General features: G+C 40.1%; 2 protein-coding genes across 5 annotated transcripts in view; one reads left to right on the top strand and one right to left on the bottom strand.

The window, feature by feature from the left end:
• The window catches only part of PHACTR1 (phosphatase and actin regulator 1), a 297,264-nt gene extending 286,063 nt beyond the window's left edge, over positions 1 to 11,201 (bottom strand). For 3 of the 4 annotated variants that reach the window (XM_065752319.1, XM_065752314.1, XM_065752316.1), the window contains exons 1-2: positions 11,153 to 11,201; positions 9,024 to 9,137 (exon numbers count right to left, since the gene is read on the bottom strand). In XM_065752319.1, the coding sequence (XP_065608391.1) occupies positions 9,024 to 9,084 (61 nt within the window). In that variant the 5' untranslated portion in view covers positions 9,085 to 9,137; positions 11,153 to 11,201. Of the gene's footprint in view, positions 1 to 9,023; positions 9,138 to 10,224; positions 10,274 to 11,152 lie in introns of those variants that run through there. The other variant, XM_065752315.1, reaches the window with a different exon arrangement.
• Positions 1 to 26,690, top strand: part of GFOD1 (Gfo/Idh/MocA-like oxidoreductase domain containing 1) — a 521,440-nt gene that overhangs the window by 383,640 nt on the left and 111,110 nt on the right. The gene's annotated exons all lie outside the window — the stretch shown is intronic.

The following is a 26,690-nucleotide window of genomic DNA, read 5'->3' as shown; positions in this document are numbered from 1 at the left end:
TCTTTCGAGTTCCAAATAATACCTGTCAGTTAGAAGATTTCTGATGCCTAAAACCTGACTTAGGTGCTAGACATGATATCATGTAATTAGTATGGTTTAACAAAAGCTGTCATGCTACATTTTCCAATTTGCCGAGTTACAAAGTTTACCAAACAAGCAAATCTGTGCTGCTGGATGTAGTAGTTATTTCTGCTCTAACTTATTTGTTTTCTGGTTTTAAATAGATTCCTTTCAAGTTTTTGATCCTTTCTAACCCAACATTTGAATCTGAAGTAAATGCAAAGGGCAAGAGTTGAAATTGATTTAATGGGGCCAGCTATTTAGATTAAGCTATAAGTAAACACTGCTACAAGACTGTAAACAATTACTCAGTTGTATCAGGGATGTGCAGTAATGAAGATAAAAGGGAATGGAAAATTTCTGCAAGGGAGAATTTTGTCTGTGGCATCATCAAATTTACACTTAAGGAAGATTTATCAGTATATGAGTTCAGAATTTTAAAAACCATCTCATAAAAGAATCATGTAAAAAATGTCATTTAAAACTGTCATGCTTTTAGCTGTAGTTTAAGTCAAAGAAAGGACATTTGTGCGTTTCAAGAATGAATGGATGACAGCACAGGAGACTACTTGGAAAAAAAAAAAAGAGAGAGAGAGAGAAAAAACCCCACCAAATTACATACACATTTCTTGTAAACAGAAGATGTGAGTGAACTTTCCTATAGTCGTTTATAAATCATTTTTATTGTTGCGGTCAAAATATTGTGATCTAGCATGTATTCATTTTAATTAGAGGTAGGTGGATGCAGGAAAATGTTTCCTGGATTAATCGTTACATATTATTTTAACAACTGTGATTATCTCCCCTTTATGCATATTACCAACAGGAGATTTCAAGAATGACTTGAAATTTTAAATAAGCACAGAAACATCTTAGGGGGAGTTTATATGGATTAAAGATTTTTGTAACAAAAGCCTAAGGTCGATTTTGACCCAATCACAGAAGTAGGAGGTGTGGCTGAGCACATTCAAATACCCATTCAGTGGCACTGAATATGCATGTACATCATGAATACAGCTGTGCATGCTCTTTTTCTTACTGTAATTAATTTCAGTCCATATTATGGAAATGACTTGCCACGTATTTTTTCAGTAAAGTTGCCAACATTTTTCCCATGTGACTGTGTGTCCATCACCAACAATCAGCCAGTGTCTCTAGCTTCGGATACTCTCCACAAATGAGCTCAGTGCCTGCTATACATTCTTAAGATGTTGCCTCTCAAGAAAATTAGGAACTGTCCCCTTGAAGGTCTTGGAGTAAAGCAATGACGTTGTGATAGCCATTAAGGCGCTATCTTATACTCCAAGTGGATTTGAGGCCAGCATCCAAAAGCTCCTTTAAAACAATTCTACCTTGACAGAGAACACAGATCAGTCACTTTGGCTAAATTCTTCTGCAGCATTGTTCCTGATACGGCAGGGTTGTGCTGCAATCAGCACATTTTGCCAACATCATGTATGGTATTTGTTAGAAAGAGAAAAAAACAGTTACTTATGGAGGAAAAACACTTAAGAAACCAAGTAACATATGTAATGATGTGTTAGAATTGATTATACATAATCTCATATTTTTTTTTGACAATACTGCATGCTATTGAAATGTGACACAAGTATGTGTTAGGGAGAGGGGAATGAGAAATGCATGAAGGATTATAGTGCATGTTCAGAGGCATTTAAAACATATAATTTCAATTTGTGTAGTTACATCTAGAGGAGGTCGTATTTTCAAAAACTGAAATTACTGAAAACATATGGGATGGTTTGCAAAGAATCTTTTGTGGTTTCCATTTTTTTTCCATGAAAATGCATTTTCACATACTTCAATGAAAATATAAGTATTAATATTTTTTGGCCAAAAACTAGGTTTATGTTTTGGAGAGCTATAATAATTGCTTGTTTTAAGACTCATGTCTTTGGAAAAGCTTTCAGAGGTGAAAGCATTCTCTTAAAATTAGTCAAAGAAAATGTGAACCATTCATCTAGATTTTCCCATCCACTTTTATCAGTTAACTTTTACTAAAATGTTAGAATATCTCATTAGTGACACAAATACCCTGGTCATTTTTGGTTTCATAGTGTCTTCATCTAGTAAGTCTAACTTGCATAACTAATTCTACCTGTGAATTGCAAAAAAAAAACAACAACTTTGATACATGGTGATTTTGATCCTATTACAAGTGGAGTGCTAAAACATTTCTGATGATGTCTAAACTGAGATGGAAAAGGCAATGTTTCTGATGTGTATAATCACAAGTAACATCAGACGACATGTAAATAACTGTAAAGGAATTCCGATTTTATGACAGCAATCCTTAAGAGGTTTTGAGGGAAAAATTCATTTATTAGGGCAAATTTTGAACACATTTGTAGAATAACTTTGAAACCATTTTAATTGCAGTGTTGCTAACAGAGTAGGAGTCTTTCTTGCTACTTATTTTCATTAGATAAGGGTGTGAGCATCTTATTTGATTTAATGTATTTTGCCCTGCACCCTCTCCCCTTTCATGTTTCCTCCTTCATGCTTATGTGGAAAGGGTTCACCATAGTATCACATGTAGATAATGCAGACAGACGTATGGTTTTGGCTAGGTATAAACTTTAAAATCATTAGTTCAGGTAGGTCTTGATGCATCTGGAACATGTCTGTGCTAAAAAAAAAAAATGCATGTGAAAATTCTTTTGCTTTCAAGACAGTCAAATTGTGAGTACAAATGAACATTTACCAGAAAATCTTGTGGTCTGATTTAATGCCACTTCACTTCTGACTTGTTTTAAATTCAAATGGTAAAGAGCAATGTTTGAAATATTAGAGATGTGAAAGGGGATATGACTGGTCCAAGAGGAGAATGGCAGAACGTGTGCAAGCACTGGACAGTACATGACTTGTTATTTATGAACAATGATGTATAGGCTCATGTATCCTGGATAAACAGAAGTACATGCATATGCATTGCTCCATCTCTCTGAAACGAAGATACTGACAACTTGGACACCAGTCTGATGGACACTGATAATCTGAAAGAAAGTACTTAGATACACAGTTGCAAACAGTAGTGCATAGGGCAAAAAGGCATCCTATCTGTGCACAACTGTGTTATTGTGTTATGCTGTCTTGTGATCATTGGGTAAATGTAAAGTTTCTATACCTAATTATCATTTTTTTTGTACATTTTAGGGGAAAAGTGTTTTTACTTCCTTTGCATCCAAAGACATAGACTTTAGAATATATGTATAAAAATACTGATGAGGGAAGGGAGAGAGGGAGGAAGGAAGGGAAGAAGGAAGGGAAGGAAGGGAAGGAAGGGAGGAAGGGAGGAAGGGAGGGAGGGAGGAAGGGAGGAAGGGAGGAAGGGAGGAAGGAAGAAAGGAAGGGAGGAAGGGAGGAAGGGAAGGGAGGAAAGGAGGAAGGGAAGGGAGGGAGGGAGGGAGGGAGGGAGGGAGGGAGGGAGGGAGGGAGGGAGGGAGGGAGGGAGGGAGGGAGGGAGGGAGGGAGGGAGGGAGGAAGGAGAGGAAAATTATTTTTTAATAAAACAAAATACATTTAGCATTGATAAACTTCTGTGAGCAATGCAGAGGTTTTACAGAATGTTCTTTGTTTAAGAGTATAGATGAGGGAATCTCAAGAATTCTAGTTTTGTTTAGATATGCCTCTGGGAATTAGAAGATTATTCTTTCTTCTAACTTTAGTTTGGCTTACTGGATATTGAAATAAATAGCTAAAAAAATGTTGAAGTATAGTTACTACAGCACATAGTGAGCTGTTTTAAAAGAATTGGCAAAGCTAATCTACCTGACTGTGAAAGACCATGGTGCTCAGTTACCAGTTCCTAACTTCTAAATAATGACAGAATGTGGGAAGGGAAAAAACATTTAAGAAGCATGAGGGCAAGGCAGATCTTGATTGTTTATTTCCCGGGATTTAAAGGGAGGGAAATTTATTACGTCAGGAACAAAATCAAAATATCAAGAAAAATGTCATAATCCTGAGGAAATACTGACATTTACAATGAGTTATAAAAAAAATAGATAGGTGGAGATTCCAGAGATTTTCACAAGGAAAATCTGCAGTGAAATGAGTCTAGGCTAAGATTTGGGGACATTGCAGCAATACTTCTGTGAAGTATTGGACATAATTTAATATTCAAAAGCAGGAGGGAAGTAGCGCTGAGTAGTCAGCAGTGATTAAAGTCAAACATCAAGAATGAGTCAGCACTGTATTAATTAAAATAAATGAGCAAAAGTGAAGCACAGGGAAATAAATAATTTATAGCAACAGAGTTGGGGAGGGGAATGTAGAATTTAAACTTCTAACTGGGAGTATTTTATTAAACTTGGAAAAACAGTAAGGTAGTATTTTCTTGAGGAAATCTCTTGAGTAATCAATCCTTATGTGTCTATACAATCCTATGCATATGTTATCTGGTTGCCTGTATTCTGTTATCCTTTTGCCCAATGTATTATGTTGTTCCTTATTTCCATATTATCCTACTTTGCATTTTTTAAATTACTCCTTACATTCATCAAGTAGCTTGCAGGAATGTTGCAGCCAGTATGAGCATATCTCGTGCAAGTGGATCTATAAATAATTTATAGATATAAAGATAGTTTAAGATAAGCCTTCAAGAGAGTTTTGTTCGGTTACTTAAATATGCACAGTGTATACTGCCCAATGGACCGGCAAACAACTTCAACGTCTGTAGGAATATCCTGGAAATGTTCAATTAATGCAGTTAATTTTAAGCTTTGTGCCCCCTGCTGGGTAGAAGGAGATAAGAGTGGAAAAGTGGACGTACAGGTCTGGAAGAAATAAGAAATGATTTTATGATCTAGTTAAAAGTTTCCTGAGAGTAGAGGAGACTGGAAAGTAGAGAAGAGGTAGACTCACAGCCCCGAACAGCATCCTGACCATGATGTCCAGCCTGCTCTTCTGGGCTGTGGTGCGTGGCTTCATTACAGTTTGACATATTTTAGGGAAGTTACTCCCTGTCCTGAGTTGGGTGCTTTCTTGTCTGTCAACATGGGATTTCTCCATGCAAACAAATGCAATTAGCACAGTCATCTGAGTTCACTGCTTAGGCTTTTTAAATTGGTGCAGAGCATAAGGCATGATTTATATTATCCTATGGAAGATGTTTACAGCAAGGTGAACCCTGCTTTCAAAATGTCTGTTGCTCTCCACTGGTACCTGCCAGGTAACTAGCTAGATGACTTAGGTGGCCACATCTTCATTGACAACGCCTAAGGGGCAAGTGAGCTGAAACCTGCTCCAGGTCCATTCTTTCTTCAGCTGTGGTAGACTTGTATTTAGAGCACACTGACATTCCAGAGTGACTAGTACTTCACTTCCATACCCTTCAGAGTTAAAAACTGTGTTCAAGTGTTAAAACCCAGTCCATATTTCCATTTCAGATTCTGACTTTCCTATGGTAAGGTGTTAGAGGCAGGGCCACGGTCCCTTTTCTCCCATTTCTGACTTGCAGATGCGTCACCAGGTTTTACGCAGTTGGCAAGGACACCCCATCTCCTAGATCCCAACATACGGTCGCAGAAGAGACAGTCAGGATATTTCTGGCTGGTATCTGAAAACTACAGCCAGCTGGCTTCATTTACCAAGTTTTCTAAATCTAGATAGTCTTTGCTGCCAGATCCAGCTTTTGTGACTTTTCTATCCCTCCCGCTTTCACTTTTTGTGGAGGAAATGGGGAGCAGCTGCTTGAGCAGCACATGTGCCCAAATGGCCAATATCCTCTGTTCTGCACTCAGCCCACAGGAGGGAGGTGGTGGCTGCTGCTGCAGAAGGAGAGGATGGGAGAGGAGGCAGTTGATAAGGTAACACCTCTCTCCTCCTACCCTACAGCAGCAAAGGCAGCTCTGCAGCTTTCTACGGGGGTAGAAACAGACCTGTGGGTGTTAGTGCAGGCAGCATGGGATAGAACCAGCCAGCTGCTGGGTGCCAAGACCCTGATTCTGTCTCTTTGCTAAGGTCAGAGTATCCAGTACTCAACTAGAGAAGACCTGAGGTCACTGGGATTTGGTATAATCTGCTAGCAATGCCGTCATAGCTCTTTGAGTTCCTTCCAAACATCTTGCAGCCCTCTTCCTTCCCTTCTCTTCCACCCACAAGGAGTGGGTACAGTTGAGAATGAGTGCTTTCCAGCTGCTATTTGTAACACTGTCATGTCATTAATGTGAAAACATCGGAAAGGAGGTTTTGTTCTTGATCTGGAGGATCAAAGGATTAAAAGGCAGAAGTCTTCCAATCTCACAGGAAGAGTAAGTGGGTCATAAACCCCTATTATATGATCTGTGAACAGAGTAAATTGTAATACAATAACTGTAATAATAACTACAGTAATAATACATATAATGCATTTGAATATTATTTTTAATTAAATAGTAGAATGCTGTAGTCTTCTTTCACTCAGTTCTAGTGTAACGAGGTTTTAATGCACATGTACAAGCTCTTTGATAGCATGATTTGCTAATAACATCATGTTATTATATTAACATCAAATAGTTTCTTATGATACCATTAGGTAGATCTGGTGACAATGCTTTCTTGAAGACATTTCAGTTCCAAACTAGCAACTTGAGCTAAATTATTTATGTCAAACGTGTGCCTCACAAATAGTATGTTGTTAGGTGTGTGGGTTTTTTTCTTCTGAAAGTTTAAGCTAACGCAGTTTAACTGTGTCTCAGAAGGCAGATAAGGAATGAGATAGGTTCCTTTTGCCCATGTTTGGATAAATCATTCCATTATCACATATATGAATGCCTATACTGTAGAAGACAGAATTTGGCACGAAGTACAAAAATGACAGGAGTTATGAGAGCAGTACAGGTGGCACCACTGCACACTGGGATAGTGCTGAGCTCCTTGTTGTGTACAGGGGTAAAATAGCTCACAGGAAGAGGAAGATATCAAGAATTTTGGGCAAAGGGAGGTGATAAAGGCTTTTCTATAGGAAACATTCCTGATGAAACTCTTCCAGAGGGTTATCATTTGGCCCATTGGAGCCATCTCTGTCTCCTCATGCTTGGTGCAATCTCAGGCAGTGAAAGCCTCCTGAAGTAGGGGAAAAGGAATTAATAGTAGCAGAGAAAGATGAAAAGTTCAGGGGACCGAGCGTAAGTGCAGTTTGGCTCTAGTATCAGCAAGTTGTTCTCACTTACAGAGGTGATGAAGGTTTGGGAGCCTCTGTACCACACTGTGGTGCACAGTGGAAGCATATCATTGTCAATGGTGTCTTAGAAAAAAGGCTCACATACAGATGGACAGAAAATCCCCAATTCTCAGTGCTGGCTTCTATTTATGTTGTCCAAAGGGAAGAAACCCCCATGACAGATCTAAATGTCAAACCCAGCTGATGACCTGTGTATTATACGGTTAACACATGATACATTCAGGCATAATGGATTTTTTTTCTCTCTTTGTGTTTTAAAAGGCAAAATAACTGCATTAAAACATGGAATCAACCAGGCATTACAGTGAATATTTCAGTGTCTTGCAGTTCTGTATGTGCTAACAATATAATTTCTCCAAATATGGGTAAAATAACATTTTTCCCCCTCCCTTCTTGGAAATATTTACAGTAAAGGTCACCTGTGAACTTTTACTAGTAACCTTGTGCTTATTATTGTAATAGTCTTCCGTTGCATGAATACGTATTACTTATTCTACAGTCCTCTCTGTACCTTGCTGTGCACCGGAAGGGTGCTGCTGACAAAGTGATACAGCTTGTAAAGCATTAAAATGTACATTTCTGATTTTTTTGTTTCTATGGAATAGAAAAGAGATCCGTTCCCATAGGGATATCAAAGAACCTATTTTAACATTGCTTCTATAGCAGTGCTCAGGCATCCATTGCATTTTAGAGATGGAGAAAAAAATGAACAAAAATTAGTCATCGTGCTCAGCTGGTTTTAACCTGACTTTGAGGTGCTTAGCATTTGCTTCTTTTCTTCAATTTGGAAGGCGGTGTTGTGACAAGAAGGGGTTTCTGACAGTGTTAATTTCTGATGTGCAGATGAAAATGTATCACAGTGACTGGGGCAGCAGCTCGGGAATACAGCACTTTAGTTGAGCTAAGTGTTGCTGACCCTGATTCATCCTGGGATGGTGGCATACCCCTGGTGGGTTGAGCTCTGGGAGGATGGCCTCCAGAGGGAAGGCCAAATTCTGGTGTCTGAGCTTTGAATGGGAGTAGCAACTGATAAAATTAATGGCAGAAAAAAGCTGGACTGTGATTTCAGAGAACAGTATGTAAAAAGACTGATAAAACTACTTGGTCCTTACATTTTTCTACCATTTAGTATGATGCTTTAAGGAATAAAAAACCCTCCTCCTTGAAGCTGCAAGTTTTCTCCAAAAATAGAACTGGCAAGGAAAATGTGAACTGACTTTACCAAAAATACCATCTATGTCATGAACAGTTCTCAGCTATCTTAAAGCAAACAAGTCTGATTAGTCCTTTGCTTTCTTGCTGTTCAGTGCGGGCCGGTGTTTCACAGGGTAGGATACAGACCACCCTGAGCATGCTGCTTACATACAGTACATTGAAATGCCTCAGAGCTTTCTTTCCCAAGTCAGATATACCTTCAGCACAGCCATCACAATAGCACTGAGAAGCTAAGAAGGAGGGAAAGGACACCACAGGGTAGCAGCATGCAATTTCCTGCCCCCTCCAGCTTGTCCAGTCTGGCTCTGCAGACCCAGTCTGGATCTCAGCTGCTCCTTTTGCCCCCTCTGTGCTCCTTCTTAGCTTTTCCTTATCCTCTGACAGGGCAGATCTGTCTAATCATTACTCTTCTTGTAATCACATTTACATCTTGTGCATTTTGGAGAGCTTTCTGCTTGCATACACTTCAGTAGTTCGGTAACAAGCATTGGCCATTGCATGGCCCCATACATCTAAGCTGTAAGGTTAAAACAGTAATTGTTGAGATAGTGCTAGAGTCTCTTACCTTGGGCTCCTTGACTGTAAAACATCCTCTGAGCAGACTCGACATCCAAAAAGTAGTCCATTTTGAAGGAACTTAATGTGTGTATGCAATGCTCTGGTATGATCAGTCAGATTCCTGGGAAAAGTAACAGATGTCAGACATAAAAGAAGTTGATGAATTTCTTGGTGGAAAAAAAAACACAGCACAGGCAGTCATTAAAGGATGTAGTTTGGCATATTAGGGTCAAAACATTTTCAAATCACCATTCATAGAGCTTCAGAAATATCCTTTGCTATTTTAGGATATTTGGTTTAAAGCTTTGTCTGAAGACATAAGAGAAAAATGCTGCTACATTAATATTACCTTCTTAGTACAATCACCTTTATTCTAGCCACAGCCTCAGTTTCTTACAGTACATAGGTTTCTCTGCCTGATACCTTTGCACTTAAAAATCAGACCAGAAAACCTTGGGGGTACCCAGGTCATCCAGTGTCCAGGACAGCAGCAATTTTGAGATCTCTGAGCAGATGCTACTAACAGACTACAGTAAAGACAGCTCTGGTGCTGTGTATGACAAAACACATCACTAGAAAAGAAATGAACAAAAGAATGAACAGAAAACAACCTTTCCTTTCTTCTTCCCACTTACTGACCAGAAGTAGCAGCAGAATCTTGCTCCAGTAGTTTTAAAAGCAGTGATAAGAGTGACCATTAAGAAATGGTAGGATACTCCCAGCACAGCTTCTTAGTTGCTGTTTGTATTTTTGGAATCCTTCTGAACTTTGAATATGTCTAGCCCACAGGTTACATCTGTCCAAGATGCCTCTGCCAGAAGAGTTCCCAGGATTATGCACATTAACCTGACCCATTCTACCTCCATCACTTCCATCTATTCTCAGCAACTCACACAAAAATCCAAGATTTGCAGAAAAGGCACAATCCAAATCTCTCCTCCACAGCTCAGTTAGTTAAGACACAATCATAAACACGTAAACAGCTTGGCACAATGGTTATTTTAGGACAGACAGACAAAAATACCTCCAGTCCTTTTCCGTACAAACCTAACAGGAAGGTTTGGGCAGAGAGACTTGAGACCCTTGCTTCAAGCAATTCCTTTAATTACGTTGGCAAAAATCAGGAAAACAGGGTTCCAAAGCTTTTTCTTTTTTCTTCAATTCAGCTTTCATCAACATGCACTCCTTTCTGAAATTCAGAAGCCTACCTTGGCAAGGTAACTTTTACAATTCCTCAGCAATTAACTTGACTGTAGCACTCCCAAGCCAGAAGCTGTACTTACTGTAAAATATCAAGAGCTGCCTGGCAGTCGTGTAAGCTCCAGTAGTTTCAAGGAAGGTTTCTTTGATCTTACTAAATGTCCCCAGTGTAAGCAAACAATTTTGATTGTTTGATTGGAACTCTGATGAATAATGCATAACGTCAACTGGACTTCCTTTATCAGATAAAAATGGCCAGGAGATGTTGTTACTTAGCAACAGGAGGTGACACTATGATCATCTTCTCCACTCCTCCTCACCCTTCATACTGAAAAATTAAGCCCCTGGTTTTGATTCGATAAAAACTTTCCCAAGAAAAAAAATCCTCAAGTTTCCCAAAGAATTTGGTTTTTTTTCACTCCAGTCTTCCTCCTTGCAGCTCGTACTCTGAGATATTTTTAAGTGTTTCATAATGATTAACCGTAAGATTGTGTTTTGTGTAGAAATTTGCTTCCAGTAAGTGAAATGCCTACTTTCTACATTTACCATAAGGGTAATGATACTGTTAAATGTTTGGCTATGAATACAATGCAAATCAAGTCTTGAAAAGATTCAGTTCTTATCTGGTACTGCTTATTGGACTAGGCATACAGAAAAAAGCAACAACAAAACATGCCAGTAATACTATCAAATATATGAATTATCCAGAAACCTTTTCTCTACCTGAATTTCTACTTCTAAGTAATTCATTCATTCTTGAAGACGCTTGATTCAAGCATTACCTAGGAATCACTGCATTTCTGCATGAGATACAGCCTCATACAAAAACACACGATGTAGGTTTTTGCAGGAAGTATGCACTGATCAAAAACAGAAGCAGTGTGAAGGATTTTAAAAATAAATAAATAAAATCACATGCAGGAGATAAGTACTTACCAGTGTTACTGACCTCTTTCCATCCCACTGTCATGGAATAAGACTGAGCGAATGCAATTCAGTCTGTGAGCCAGAATGAACAGCTTCTAATTTTCACTTCATCCTCGAAATCAAGAGTACTGAATACAGAAAGGTGACGGATCTGCTGTTTTATATTATGATGAAGTGAAAGCTCTTAGCACAGATCTGAGTAGAACTGCTTTTTTTTTATACTACATTAGCCTGCTAATTTGAGGAAAGTGAAAGGCTTTGTTTTACTGTCTTTTATCTGTTCTCTTTGCTACCCCCACAATTTAATTTGCATTTAAAATTATTCTTATGTCTCCAATGCACTCCAAGGTGTGGAGCATTTTCTAATCATGATGAATGTTCAGTGTGGTTTTTGAGCAATTCCACTTTTATTCTGAGCCAGAAACATGGTGAGTAATTATAATTGCCAGCTATTTTCTAGAATGAAATGCAGAGTGGTTGTCTGATGCAGTTTCTGATTTTTCCTCCATTTAGCAGTACATTGCAACAAACTACTCAGTCAAAGCATCAGTAAAACATAAATCAAATAGCACAGTGTCATGTCATGATAGCTTAAACATGCATATCCACAGACTGTGAAAGCAGAATAAGATTCTATTGAGATGTTTTCAATAATGATATGCCTTTCTCAAGTTTGAAAGTGGGCTTGGACAGTTAATAAACTGAAATATAGCAGAGTTATTTTTTGATGGCTTCCAGTTAATTTAGTTTAATGTTCCTGGATTCTCACACTGTGTTTGGAACCCTAATGAAGCCAGGCACTAGGGGCTGAGAAAGGCAATGCTATCAAGTTGCATGGGACATCCCCCACGAGAGGGTCAGGACCTGCTCTGCCCAGCAGTTCTTAGGATGGCTCCCCAAATTCTGATGGTGGAAGTGGACCAGAATGTGACAAAGGCAGCGATAAAGTCATCCTTTGATAAACTATGTCTCAGAAGTTCTGGCCAAGGGAAGCATCTGACTTAGTATTCTGACATTCGCAGATGATCTGCTCAAACGATATAAGGTATAAGTGCACTCTGAAGTGCATTGCCACCAAACATTACTGATGCTCAAAACTGGGGGCTCTGAAAGATCAGATTTTCATTTCAGCACCAGCCAGCTCTTTAAAATCAAATAGCACAGATTTTTTGGCTTTCAAGAAGAAACCCAAGAAGATAAATAAACTCTCAGAGTATAGGTCCTTTGGTGCAGGCTAGAAAGTAAGAATCACCCCAGGCAGGTTATCCCATGGATTTCCACCCTGGGCATCTGCAAAGCACTCGGGCAGTATCAAAGATAGGGGTGAATTTCATGAGCCTCAAGTAGAATCAGTAGGCATGGTTACTTTTACACTGGCACCCAGTTAAATGTGATTGGATTGAGCAGGTGTCTCACAGTGCTACCTCCACTGTGGATCTGACTTATGCAAATGGTGCTCCTGTTTTCAGAGGTATTACAAATGTTTTCATTCCTAAACACAAATTAAAGCAAGAATACTACAGAATTTTCTCTATGCGCTCCTTGTCTTTGAGAGAGTTTATGTTTGCCCTGATGACTACTGAACAGTAGGTCCTTCCAATCTGTCCTCTGATAATTATTAGATTAATTATATTTTGAATCACAGTCTATTTGCCCTTTTAGCCCCGCAATCTTTCTTTTACAGAAAACTAGGAAAAAAACAAGAACAAAAAAAGACTGGGAACACGCACAGAGATGGAAAAATAAAGGATAGAAGAAGATAATTCTTCATGCTCTCTACAGATATCTGTTTGCTTGCCTTTTAGAGGCACTGGATCTTTCAGTCAAAAGGAGGATGAGAACAATACAACTTTGCATACTGGAGAATGTTTTATAACTCTGTCCATTAGCCTTTGGTGTGTTCTTGTTTGTCATCATCCTTTCAGTCTGCGCTGTCACTTCCATCTTGACCAACAAGTGCAGTCACTGAAATCACCAGCAGCCTCTGCTGACCATTGCACAATGAACCATTTAGATATGTTCATCCATCTCATGGATTTACGGTTCAGTTTAAATTATTGTGCAGTAGTTCTGACAGCTGCCAAGAGCTCTATCTGACTAGGGGGTACTTAGCAACAAGAGAGATAACTGTACCTTTTTATTTATACGTTTCTGTGGCATTAATCACAATGGAGGCAATCCTCGCCTGCCTGGTTTTGAAGCCTTTGGGATGGCAGCACACATTTGACCCTCTGTCTCTCAGATAGGGAAATCCATTACCTCTAGTTCAGTTGAAAACCCTACACGTCTAGAAAAATGTTCAGGTGAAACAGAACTGTTCTGATGTGGTCCCCAGATCAGACTTTACATGTCCTTGAAGCACACTCCAAAAATGCGGTACTGCTCATGCTCATTTGAGAGCATCAGAGCACCTCACAGGGCAGGACAGGGAAAGGCAACCACAGTCAGAAACAGAAACTGTACTCTCCAGCTCTTTGAAAGCTTCTCTACGCTGCATCAACCCCTGAAGCCAAACTTTCTAAAACTCCAATACTGACCAGACCTTTTATCAGCACAGATCCCTATTCAGGGTAATCAATGCAATGGTTCTGTAACAGATACCCACAGAAATTGAAGCCTTTGTAAGCTAGATGTTAAAACCACACAACCGACTTCAGAGAAATACCTGGAGAAGACTCGTCATGCTTTGCAAAAATCTGAAGCTGCCATTCCTCATCATATGCTTAAGTAACCTACTTCATCACATTTGACTTTTTCCCAAATTAAAAAAAGAAAACCAAACAAAAAAAAAATCAACCAACCAACCCTCAAGAGGAAAGTAATTGAACGCTTGGCATTTAAAAGAAGTGAGTAGCCTTCTGGTTTTCTAACAGTCAGATACATGTAGGCAACAGGGCTGGCTCTTTTTCCTACCCTGAACTCTCTATTGAGAACATAACTGTTAACTGTAGTGACTCAGAGCTTAAGGAAAAAAAAAAGAAAGAAAAAAAGAAAGAAAAGAAAAAAGTCTGCTGCTGACAAACACTAATATTAACCTGAAAGAAAGTGGGAGAGAGAATGTAATGTGTGACTGAAAAAGTGTAGGCAAGGTGATTATTACAGAGAGTTGTTTCCTGAGGGATACATTCAGAATAAAGGAAGAACATAAAAGTTTAAGCCCCTAAGCTATGAAAATTAGTTTTTTTTTTTTAAATCATAATTATCAGTCTTGTGCTTAGATGTATTAAAAAGAGAGGATTGCTAACAAAATTAGGACACAAATGTATTCTCTATTTCTTATTTGTAATACAAGACAAATATTAGGATACACACAGCATAAAATAAAAAGCAAAAATACTTAAATGAGAGTTTCATGTACTTCACAGGGACAGAGACTAAAACTGATGCTTTCCTAAATTTCTACAGCTTTCATGCAACACTATCTTCAGGTTTACAAGGTTGAGGTTCCCAAGATAGCACATCTGAATTCAGGTGTGTTATATGAAAGGTGTCCAGATGAAAAGATGCTCCCAGTATGAATGTACTTGTTTCTAATGCTTCTGCTATGAAAATTATCAATACCCAGAAAAAATGTTGAGAGCATAAAGGTAGATCTGGGTCTTTAAAATAAGCAGAACATTTGTTTTTGGATTTTGTAGTATCAAGGTCATACTCTCATTATTTAGCTCTGAAGCAAGTATTGCAGTTTCCAATGCAGAAAAGATGAGCTTGAAAAGAAGCACCTCCAGCATCCTGTGACATGACAAGAAGTTCAAGAAGTTATTTGAGAAAATCTTAAAGTGCTGTCATAGAGAACAAAGGTTATATATCCTGCGTAGAAAAAGCTCTATTCTAATATGATATATGGCAATTTGATACGCCTTCATTTGAGGGAGGAGAAGTTGAAGTCATAATTATATGATAAACATATTAGAGAGGAGAGCTTTTGGGAGAGCACATGGGTTAAAGCCTAATCCTTCAGTCCTTATATAGTCAGAACTTCTTCAGCATTAAATAGACCTTCATCATCCTCAATTACATGACTAATTTTTTTTATTCCTATAACAAACTACACTGGAATAAAGTAAAAAAAAACAAACCCAAAACTTCCCCTGTTCACTCCCACAGATGATGTGGGGAGAAGCAGAGTAGTGTAGAGCTACCTGGGGCAGGGGACATAGATGAAACTAGTAAAACAGATTTTTTTGATAAGCTTTCCTTCACAGCCCCAACAGCACACAACAGTTTGGAGGCTGAAGCATCTTTTTTGGCTTCCTACTCTCTTTTCAAGGAATTTTGGCAAGGGAGCTTTAAAAGGGTTCAAAGGAGCAGCCAAAATACAGTATGTGGAACTTGGTAAAATCATGCAGCCTCTATGCTGCCTTGGGACCAAGCAGTTCCCATAGCTTGTTTGATCTAGCCCTCACATGATGAGGAGTGTAACTGGCCAAAAACATTATTAGAAATGTTTTTATTTGCAGTTGATAAAATCATAGAATCATTAAGGTTGGAAAAGATGACTAGGATCATCTAGACCAACTACCAACCCACCACCACCATTTCCACATCCCTCAGTACCATATCCACATGGTTCTTGAACACTTCCAAGGATGGTGACTCCACCACTTCCCTGGGCAGCCTAAGAAATTTTTCCTAATACCCAACCTGAACCTTCCCTGGTGCAACTTGAGACCATTACTTCTCATCCTATCAGTAATTGGCAGAAGAGACTGACCCCCACCTTGCTACGGCCTCCTTTCAGGGAGTTTTAGAGAGCTATAAGCTCTCCCCTGAACCTCCTCTTCTCCAGACTGAACAATCTCAGTTCCCTCAGCCGCTCCTCGTAAGACTTGTGCACCAGATCCTTCATCAGCTTCATTGCCCTTCTCTGAACACGCTCCAGGGCCTCAGTGTCCTTCTTGTAGTGAGAAGCTCAAAGCTGAATGCAGTACTCGAGGTGCAGCCTCACCAGAGCTGAGTACAGGGGCATGATCACCTCTCTGCTCCTGCTGACTGCACTGTTTCTGATACAAGCTGTGATGTTATTGGCCTTTTTGGCCACGGAGGCACACTGCAGCCCCAAGCCTGTAGCAATGCATGGGGTTGTTGTAACCAAAGTGTAGGACCCAGTACTTGGTCTTGTTCAAACTCATACAGTTGGCCTCGGTCCATCAATCCCCCAGTCCAGATCTCTCTGTAGAGCCTTCCTGCCCTCAGGCAGATCAACACTTACTCTCAGTTTGGTATCATACTTACCTGATCAAAAAACACCAGCGCAGTTACAAATGACCTCAGTCTCAGCTTTCATCAAAAGTTGGGGGAAAACTCAACACGGGGAGACTGGAAGCAAATATGCGTTTACAGTCTTCTGCTGGCCTTTGAGAAATTGCATTGTTATTGGATCATTCCTAAATCTGTTTTCAGTTGGATGCTGGTTGTAAATGGGATAAACAATTCTGAAACCACTGAGCACCTGGACAGAAACACTGCAACTTGATTAAATTTGATAAAAATCTAGGAATTGCTATCTGGCTAGAACAAAACCAAATTACTTCTTGCCAACTGATTCTGTGTAAGGCAAAGACATAACAATGGAGTATTAATGAAATTACAAAATACAGTTCTCAAAAAGCATAGTGTCATTTAATATTCACAGGGCACCATGCACACATAGATAAATAATGCATATAAATGCCAGTCTCTGAATAATTTACATAAAATCAATCTCCTTTCCTGTTTTTACAGCATATCATCCTCCAAAAATTGTATCAATTCTAATAAAATTCTCCAAGGTGTTTGCCCTACATTTTTTATGATAAATTTTGCTAGGAGACAAGCTATTAGAGCTTCAGTAAAAACATCCACCTGCCTTTTGTTTCTTACCCTGTGGGGCTACTGAGAAGCCACATCTTTTACAAAACAAGTAAGGGTAATTGATAAAATCATCCTCAAACCTCAAGTATACTTGGACAATAATCACTGTACCTCAAAACTAGAGTTGTTCCAAAGTTTGCATCTACCCTTACCTTAGGTTAGACACAGTTTGCCATGTCTGCAAGTTGGATGTTTTTGTGCATTTCAAATAATAAGTATATGCAACTACATATTACTGTGCTGTCCTGACTTAATCAACAGATTTGATCCTGCATAGTGCAGGGCTATGCCATGTCAAAAATGACAGGTAAAATAGCAAGCCAGAAGAACCTAATTCTATCTTAATGACAGTGAGATTGTAGAGCTGTCAAGTTACTTCTGCCTGATGGCAAAAGCATGACCTAAAACAGGAATACATATTGTAGCTACATGCTCCATTAGCATGATGGGGGCTGCACAAGTTCTCCTGTCTCCTCAGACATGCCTGTTTTCTGCCCACGTTCTCCTCCTTTTCACACACTGCAGTCTCAGGAGGTCTTCAAACTCTTCACGTTGCTCTTGATTTTGAAGTATTTCTGTTTAGCTTTGAGCAAAACTGCTTTGCACCTTCAGTAGAAATTTGTAGGACTAACACCAGATTTGCATCCCACTGTGCAACATCTAATGCAGATTCTCTCCTCTAGTTCCTTTAACCTGATGGAAAATCAGATCTTTGAACAGAGTGCTGGAACCAGCATGGTTTCTGAAAATAGAATGTCAGCTGAGGACAGGTGTAGTGTTTTATGTGGGTTGCATTTATTTCCAGTCAAACTCTTTGAGAAAGAAATTAATGTTTATTCTGTTGCCCATCATCCACTAGTTACTAGAAATGCTACAATCATGATTGTGGTACATCCTCATGAACCAGCAGGACAGCATGTACAGCAAGCTGCAAATAATTGTCCCGACAAATGACATTTCACAGCCTATGGGTGGTCTTCTCAAGATACCATTTGATGTTTGCTCAGCATCCCCCTGGCTGTTAATAGGCAATTTTATTAAATCTTTCATTCTTTAGGCACTTGGGGCACAGCCTAGAAGATAGTGTTGTGTTGGTTTTTGGTTTTTTTTTTCTTTAAATTTCATTTCAGATGTGCTTGGCTGAGAACTTAGTAAAAATCAATGGAAAGTCCAGATAATTTTGATTATGCTTATTAAGTGTAGCCCTTCAGTTTCATTTCTCATGGGCCAGATCTTTTTCTTACAGAGCTCTTTGAGAAACACTGAAAGTTATGACACTGAGCCTCCTGATTAGATATCATTTCTGTGCCATATAGTAGTCATTTCTGAAACTTTTTTGTTATCAAAACCAGAAACTGCCCCTTTGTGTGGTGCATGTACTATCCACACTCAAATTCCAGGGACCTGAATGCCAGCAGAGAGCACAGCTGGCATCTGGCTCTTGATCATGCTTGACATGAGTGAGCATCCTAACATCAGATGGCCACAGGATTAAATTGCATGCTGTGATATGAGTTGCACCTCTCAGCTTTTTGACATGATTGTGCAGGAGATCATAAAATATATGTAAATTGAAGTCTCACATACTGTTGATTTTCAGTATTTTTTCCAAGCAAATGTTTACAAGAGCAAATGAACAGAGAAGCCTGGCCTGAAAACCAGGTCTTCCTAGTTCTGTTGTGATTAGGGTGTGCACAGTAGCAACTGCGGGACACAGGTTTCCTTGGGTTCCTGCTACACAGATTTACAGGTAGTGCTCAGGAGGAGTGGTGGTCTGCCAGCTCCTGCATTGCACTACAGGAGGAAATGTGAAGCTCAGAGCAGATATGGAACTGCAGCCCTGAAGCTACAAAGATGCATGTTTTATAGAGGTCATTGCCTCTGCAGTGAGGTTAAGGTGATGCCTTGTCTGTTAACATAGCCTCCTTACGTTTTTTAGAGAAATATGACTTCAATATATCCCTTTTGCCTATAAAAGATTCCCAGGGTAATAATAACAATAAAAGCCCTCCCGAAAATGTTTTCTTTTTAAACACATCAAGCATCAGAAAAGCTGTCATTTCAGACCAACTTCTGCCCATCCCTATGGCAACTAATGGAAGCATTTAATACTATATATACAAAATGTAATTTGCTCCCCCGCCATCTCTAGTTATACTCTTCTTTTTATGCTAAAATTGCTCCATGACGCCTACAATGTTTGGAAAATGCTTCTGAAGTGACATGCATCAGAGGTTCAACGTCACTGCAAAAGAGCTCAAGTGACCAATTAAAAATACTGATTTTGAAAATGCAGTAGAGTAAATTAACAGAGACCAAAAATATCTAGTCTGAGAGGTCATATTTGTAGTTTTAGAAAGCCCATTATTAAAACCAACAATGTCTTTAGAGAATAAAGGAGGGGGGTGAAAATCAGACTCTGATGATCAAACCAGAAGCAGAGACAGTATTTAATACATTTGCAGGATGCAATCAGTAATCTCTGTCATATAAAATAACTTTCAAAGATCCTAATCAGCCTTTGGAAATCCTTCCTTTGCCTGGTCCCTTATATCTTTAGAAGTTACTTTAAGTCAGCTTGAACTTAGGGCTTATTAGAATATCAAAATAAAAATAACAAAATCAAAATAAAAATAACAAAAAGATAAAATTAATATGGATTATTTTTTTTAATCTCCTTTCTTGGAAGGGGCAACGTGGAGTATTTATTGTTCAAAGCTCTGTGTTATGAAGCTTCTGTTACAGAGAGCACATTCTCAGTTATTAGACTCTTCAGATCATCTGCCTTGCTGTTCTCTATTACTTACATCTTTTATCTGTACCTGTTTCAAGCAGAGCTGAGTACCACACAGGAAAACAAACATACTAGGAAGGAAGCGTACTAGGAATGAACTCCTTCTTCTGTTACCCACTCCGAAGTAGCTAAACATGTATGAAGAGCATCATAATTTCAAGTAGGTCAGTTTAAATATACTATTCTTTTCTCTATAATCATATTAATTAGAATCATAGAATGGTTTGAGTTGGAAGGGACCTTAAAGATAATCTAGTTTCAACTTCCCAGCTGCAGGGATGCCTTCTACTAGATGAGGTTGCCCAAAGTCCCATGCAACCCAGCCTCGAACACTTTCAGAGTTGGAACATTCTCAGCATCTCTGTGCAACTTACTCCAGTGCTTCACCACCCTCATAAGAATTTCTTCTAAAAATGTAATCTAAATCTGTCCTCTTTTAGTTTAAAGCCATTACCCTTTGTCCTATCTCTACACTCCTTGATAAAGAGTCTTTCTACAGCTCTCTTCTAGGCTCCCCTTTTAGGACTCAAAGGCTGTTGTAAGATCTTGCAATCTTTTCCAGGTCGAACGACTCCAACTCCTTCAGCCTCTCTTTGTACAAGACGGCTCCATTCCTCTTATCTTTTATTTTTTTTACCTTCTCTGGACTCACTCCAACAACTCTGTGTCTTTCTTGTGCCAGGGGCTTCAAAGCTGAATGCAGTGCATGAGGTGGGAACTCATGAGGGCAGAGCAGAGGTGGACAATCAGTTCCCTCACCTTGCTGGTCATTCTTTTGATGCAGCCCAGGATACAGTTGGCTTTCTGCATTTGCACATTGCTGGCTCATGTTAAAATTCTCATCAACCAGCAACCCCAAGTCCTTCTCCTCAGAGCTGCTGTCAACGTATTCTCCACTCAGCTTGTATTTGTGCTTGGGATTGCCTCGATCAAGGTGCAGGGTCTTGCATTTGGCTTTAAACTTTATGAGGTTCTCATAGGTTCGTCAAAATCCCCCTGGATGACATCTCTTCCCTTCAGCCTGTCAATCACACACACAGCTTGATGTCTTTGACAAACTTGCCATGGTACACTCAATCCATGTTGTGGGAAAGATGTTAAATAGTGCCAGTCTCAATAAAGACCCCTGAGGATTACCACTCATCACTGATCTCCACCTGGACACTGAACCATTGATCACAGCTTTTTGAGTGCCTCCATACAGCCAGTTCCTTACCCACTGAGTTTTCCATCCATTGCACCCATTTCTTTCCAATTTAGAGACAAGATATAATGTGGGACAGCGTCAAACACATTGGACAGGTGAATGTAGCTGGTACCAATTGTCCTTCCCTTATATATTAACATTGTAAATCTGTCATAGAAAGCACCACATTTGTCAGGCACAATTTGCCCTTAGTGAAGCCATACTGGAAGCACTAGAGCAGGCTGCCCAGAGCCGTACCCAGCCTTGCCTTGGATACCTCCAGGGATGGGGTATCCACAGCCTCCCTGGGCAACCTGTTCCAGTGAGTGAAAAACTTCCTCTTAACATCTAACCTAAATCTCCCCTGTTGTAATTTGAAATCATTCCCCGTACTCCTATCACTCTCAACCCGTGTAAACAGTCATTCCCCCTCCATATGCTCACTTCAAGTACTAGAAGGCTACAGTGAGGTCTCCCTGGAGCCTTCTCTTCTCCAAGCTAAACAAGCCCAGTTCCCTCAGCCTTTCTTCATAGGAAAGATGCTTCAACCTTCTGATCATCTTAATGGCCCTCCTCTGGACCTATTGCATTCCATTTCTTGTGCTGGGAGCCCCAGGCCTGGATACAGTACTCCAGATGGGGCCTCACAAGGACTGAGTAGAGGGGGACAATCACCTCCCTCTCCCTGCTGGCCACCCCTTTTTTAATGCAGCCCAGGATATAGTCGGCCCTCTGGGCTGCAAATGCACACTGCTGACTCATGTCCAGCTTCTTGTCCACCAGGATCTCCAAGTCCTTCTTTGCAGGGCTGCCCTCTAGGAGTTCTTCTACACTTTGCACTTGGCCTTGTTGAACCTCATTAGGTTCACACGGACCCACTTCTCCAACCTGTCCAGTTCCCTCTGGATGGCTTCCCTTCCTTCCAATCAACTGCACCTCTCAGCTTGGTGTCATCTGCAAATTTGCCGAGGGTTCACTCGATTCCATCTCAGTCGTTGATGAAGATGTCAAAGAGTACCAGTACACAGTGGGGCATCACTTGTGACTGGTCTCCACCCAGACATAGAACCATTGATCACAAGCCTTTAGTTGTGACCAGCCAACCAGTTCTTAATCCATTGAACAGTCCATCTTTCAACTCCATACCTATCCAATTTAGTGAGAAGGATGTAGTGAGGGAGCCATGTTAAAGGCTTTGAGGTCCCATGGACTTGTGCAACTTCAGGTTCCTCACATAGTCTTTAACTCCATCTTCTCTTACAACTATTGGTTCTTCATTCTCCCATTCCCTTCCTTTGCCTTCAGTGATTTGGGCAGTGTGGGTACTTGCCATTGAAGACTCAGGCAAAAAGAAAAATGTTGACTTCTTAGTGTATTTGGGGTCATTGACCTCAGCTCTCTCCATATCCTGGGTAACCAGGTCATCATATTTCCTTTCAGAGAGGGACTACATTTTCCCTAGTCTTCCTTTTATCAACGACATACTTAAAGAAGATTTTCTTATTGCCATTGCTTTCCCTGGCCAGATTTAATTCTATCAGGGCTTTAGCTTTACTAACCTGATCCCAGCCTGCTTGGACAATTTCTGTATTCATCCCAGGCTACCTGTTCACTTTCTGTAAGCTTTTGTGTTTAACTTTGTTCAGAGTATACTTGTTTATCTATGCAGGCCTGGGATTTTTACCTTACTTCCTCTTTGTTGGGATGCATCACTCCTGTGCTTGGAAGAGGTTATCCTTGAATATTAGACAGTTTTCTAGGGCCCATCTTCCCTCCAGCGCTTTATCCCACAGTACTATACCAAGTAGATCTCTGTCTATAAATATCTAAGGTGCAGGGGGCAAAGGGACAAGGTCAGACTCTTTTCAGCAATGCACAACGATAGGGCAAGGCAGAATGGCCACGAACTGAAGTTCCACACAAATGTGTGTGGGAACTTCTTCACAGTTCAGGTGAGGGAGCACGGCACAGGCTGCACAGGGAGGTGGTGGAGTCCCCTCCCATCTCAGTTCCAGACCCATCTGGACACCTACCTGTGCAGCCTGGGCTAGGGAGCTGCTTTGGCAGGGAGACTGGACTTGATCTCTAGAGGTCCCTTCCAGACTCTAGAATCACAGAATTCTGTGAGGCCAAAATCTGCTCCTCTGAAGTCCAGGGTAGTGAGCTTGCTGCACACCCTGCTTGCTGCCCTAGGAATCCTGAACTTCACCATTTCATGGTGGCTGCACCCAAGGTTGCCCTTGAGCTTCACATTCCCCACCACTCTCTCCTTGGTGAGAACAAAGCCCAGTATAGTACCACTCTGTATTGGCCTCTTCAGCTCTTGGAGAAGGAATTTATTATCAAAGCACTCTAGAAATCTCTTGGATTGCTTATGCCTTAATGTGTTGTCTCTTCAACAGCAAGAAAAGCTCTAATCTGCAAAGTAATCCAAGTAGCTTCATAGTAGTCTTAGAGAAAAAAAAAAAGAATAATTGTGCAGAATTTTGTGTATTGGTGATGTCCAGCTTGGACAAGAAAGAGAAATATTAGCTGACCTGAGAGGCTGGGTTTTTTTCTGGTATTTCTTTTGGGGCATACAAGAGAACCCCAGCCACTGCTATGGAGGTAAGCTCACTCAGGTTCACATACCCAAAGAGGTACTTAGCTGTCAAGCTATTCTCCCAGTGCTCTGTATTTTGTCAGCAGCCAAAAAAATATTAACTACTCCAGAAGTTTCTTCAGAGCAACTCAAGAGAGCTTCCTGCCTCCCGCTCCTTGCTGCTTTTCTGAGGAATTGGTGGAAATGAGCTCTCCATGAGAATCCTTCTTTATCTCCTTCAAGCCCAAAGAGGCTCAGTATTTGTTCCTGTGATGTCTCAATGTTCACAACTCACAATGAGGCTTCAAGGGCTCTCTAATGAGTATGACTCATCTGTCTGTAGAAGTAAAAGAAAATGCTGTACTTCGTTTGGTTCAAAAATGAGATATGGTAGGACTAAATTAAATGGTGTCCCTAACCAAAGGGAGTACTTGGACAGTATCTGTAGCAGCTTTCTGTTGTGTATGACAGACTCCTTTAGCCAAACACTAGCACTGCTGAAATCAAGATGTATTTTATGCCTGTCCTCTGTGAGCTCATTGTTTGACCCCGTGTGAATAGCACACATTGGGAGATATTAACACTGTTTAGTTGTGTGATCTTTCATGACTAGGCTGTAATTTTCTTCTAAATGCCTGGAGCCTATGAGAAAACGAAATTTGCTGGAAACAATTGTAAAAGCCTGAGGAGGTAAGGACTGGAACACATGAATTGTATGTGTTTATTAAAGGAGAGATGTAGTGTGCTCTCCAGAAAAAGGATTACTGTGGAAGGAAAAAGTCTTTGAAGGTAGCACTTAATGCAGAGTTGCAATGTAAATGACAAAAAGCATACCGAGATAGATCAATAAAAAGGCAGCATACAACAGCAATGAAAGATCAGAAATAGAAGACAGGGGAGACCTTGAGAAATTTTCTAGTCCCTGTGCAGTGAGGCAAAATTAACCTCAACTAGCTCATTCTTCACAGATGTTTCTCTAATCTACCCTTTAAAATTTCCCTTGAAAGCCAGGACAAACCTTCCTGGTAAGCCTTTCTAGTGTTATAGTACATTTTAGAGTTATAATTTCTTTTCTTAAAATCACCCAGTTTCTTTCCCTCCCCCTTTTCCTCCAGTGCATATCGTGAATAATTGAGCAACATGATGTAACTAGAATGTTTCATGTTGAGGAACATATTCAATTACTTTGCTGAAGGCAGAATCACATTTCTCTGCTGGTGACTAGAAAGCCACCATGAGATACTGAAATATGAGAATCTTTGAAGAATACAGTTGACATTTCTTCTTAATGAAGAACATGTTAATGGTGCTCAGTGCAAATCTGCCTAGCTCCTCAAGCACTCTGCTTTTCAAGCCTTGTCTTGCCTTCTGTAAAGGCTTTTTACTAAGTTTTGTTGCCTCAGAAAAGGATTCTGTTTAGTTTATTTAATAATCCATTGGGTTTCCCAATCGTCTGGAATACAGCGACAGAGATAGATACGGTCATTGTTACTTTAAAAAAAAACCCAGATCAAACTCAAAGTTACTAATCTTGTGCAATTTTCAAATCCAGGATTTCTTTACTCTTTCAGTTCATAAATTTTTCTGTAATAAATAAATTCCTGTCATCTAGCCCCAGCCCTATCACTGTCTTCTCTCTCTGATGGCTTCTGCCCCCACTACACTGATTTGTTTCCTGGAAGTTGTATTCAGTAACTGGAGTAGGGCAACAGCAAGTTGGAGATTTCATAGTTATCTCCAGTGGGATCATAAGATAGACAGGCTCTGAGACAACAGGCAGTCAGACTCCTGCTTCACTTCATCCCCAAAAAGTTACTGAAGGGTAGCTACAGTGATGTGTATTCTAGATTAGGTTAGGTAATAAATACTTGGAGCAGGATGAAAGCTGAAACTTGGCAAGTATAAAGTAGACTGGCTCAAGCATCCCCCTGGTCGCTGTCTCTTTTGCCACAGAAGCTGGGCTTGCGCCTCCAGTGCTGCTGGGGTACTGGAGGGATTGAGTCCACAACTGCTGATTTTGGGGGGGACTGAAACTCCTCAGCAGTAGCTACTTGGCAAAGCAAAGGACTGAAACAGAGCTCTGGCAATGAGCTCCAAAGCCACTGCCACTAAAGGGCTGCATTCATGCCCTGTCGGTCTCCTTTGCTTAAACCTAGCTGCAAGAAGGAGCCCCGCTCTTACCTGGGAGTGCAGATCTCATCTCTATGACACAATTACCCAAATGGCTTCCTTCTGCTGAGATCAGAAGGGACAGCTCCAGCCTGGCTACATTTTTCTCCTCAATTCACAACAGATCTGGATTTTACTGAGAGATTTATTTAAGTACTGTATATGTTAGCTTTAAAAATCTTCAGAAAAATAAATCATTTACAGTCTGTGCTATTTCGCTACTATTAATATTCATCATTTGCCTTTCTGAATCTCTAACACCTATAGGCATTGCTCAAAAGCCCCACTATGTCACATGATGCAAAAATAATCCCTACCTGAATGAATTTACCATCTAAATGTTTACTCATTTAAGTCAATAGCTAAAGCTCCTGGGAGAAGAGCATACCTTCTCAGTGAAAGGGAGCAGGGGAACAACAGAGAGCAGAAGTTTCATTATTGTTAGAGGGACACTGGAGCAAGCCTGCTGTGCCTTGCTGTGTTTCAGCTCACAGGCACACGTGCTTCTGAGATTTCAGTGAGGTATAACCATGATGCATTTACTTCTTAGGTGACCAGATCTTTTCATTGCTGCTGCTCTTCTGGGAATCATTTTTAACATTTCATCCTTTCTGCACATTTTAATCTTCTGTTGCTCCTCCACACGCTAAGACTCAACCACGTGAGATTCAGGACACTAACATTTGTTGTTAAGAAGGATAAAAAATACATAAACTAAAGATAAGTAAGCATCATGCACTGTTTCCACATGTCACCCCCTGCCCTAGACCAAGGGTTGGCAACTCTATCATGAGTGTCAGGTACAGAATCTCAATAGAGTCTACTTAAGTTGATCCAAAAGTAGTGCCTCCTATTTGTTTTCAAGGAAACTATGATGGATACAAAGAGCACAACCACACTATTTGATAGAACAAATTCTCAGTCACAAAATACTATTTTCCAACATAGTCATCTCCATTAGCTA

The sequence above is a fragment of the Cyrtonyx montezumae genome, unplaced genomic scaffold (genome assembly GCF_038088225.1).
Source record: "Cyrtonyx montezumae isolate F1298 unplaced genomic scaffold, pur_monq_1.0 scaffold_8, whole genome shotgun sequence".
In the NCBI taxonomy this organism is placed as follows: Eukaryota; Metazoa; Chordata; class Aves; order Galliformes; family Odontophoridae; genus Cyrtonyx; species Cyrtonyx montezumae.
The sequence above is the reverse complement of the archived record's forward strand: the minus strand, read 5'-3'. Positions and strand labels throughout refer to the sequence as shown.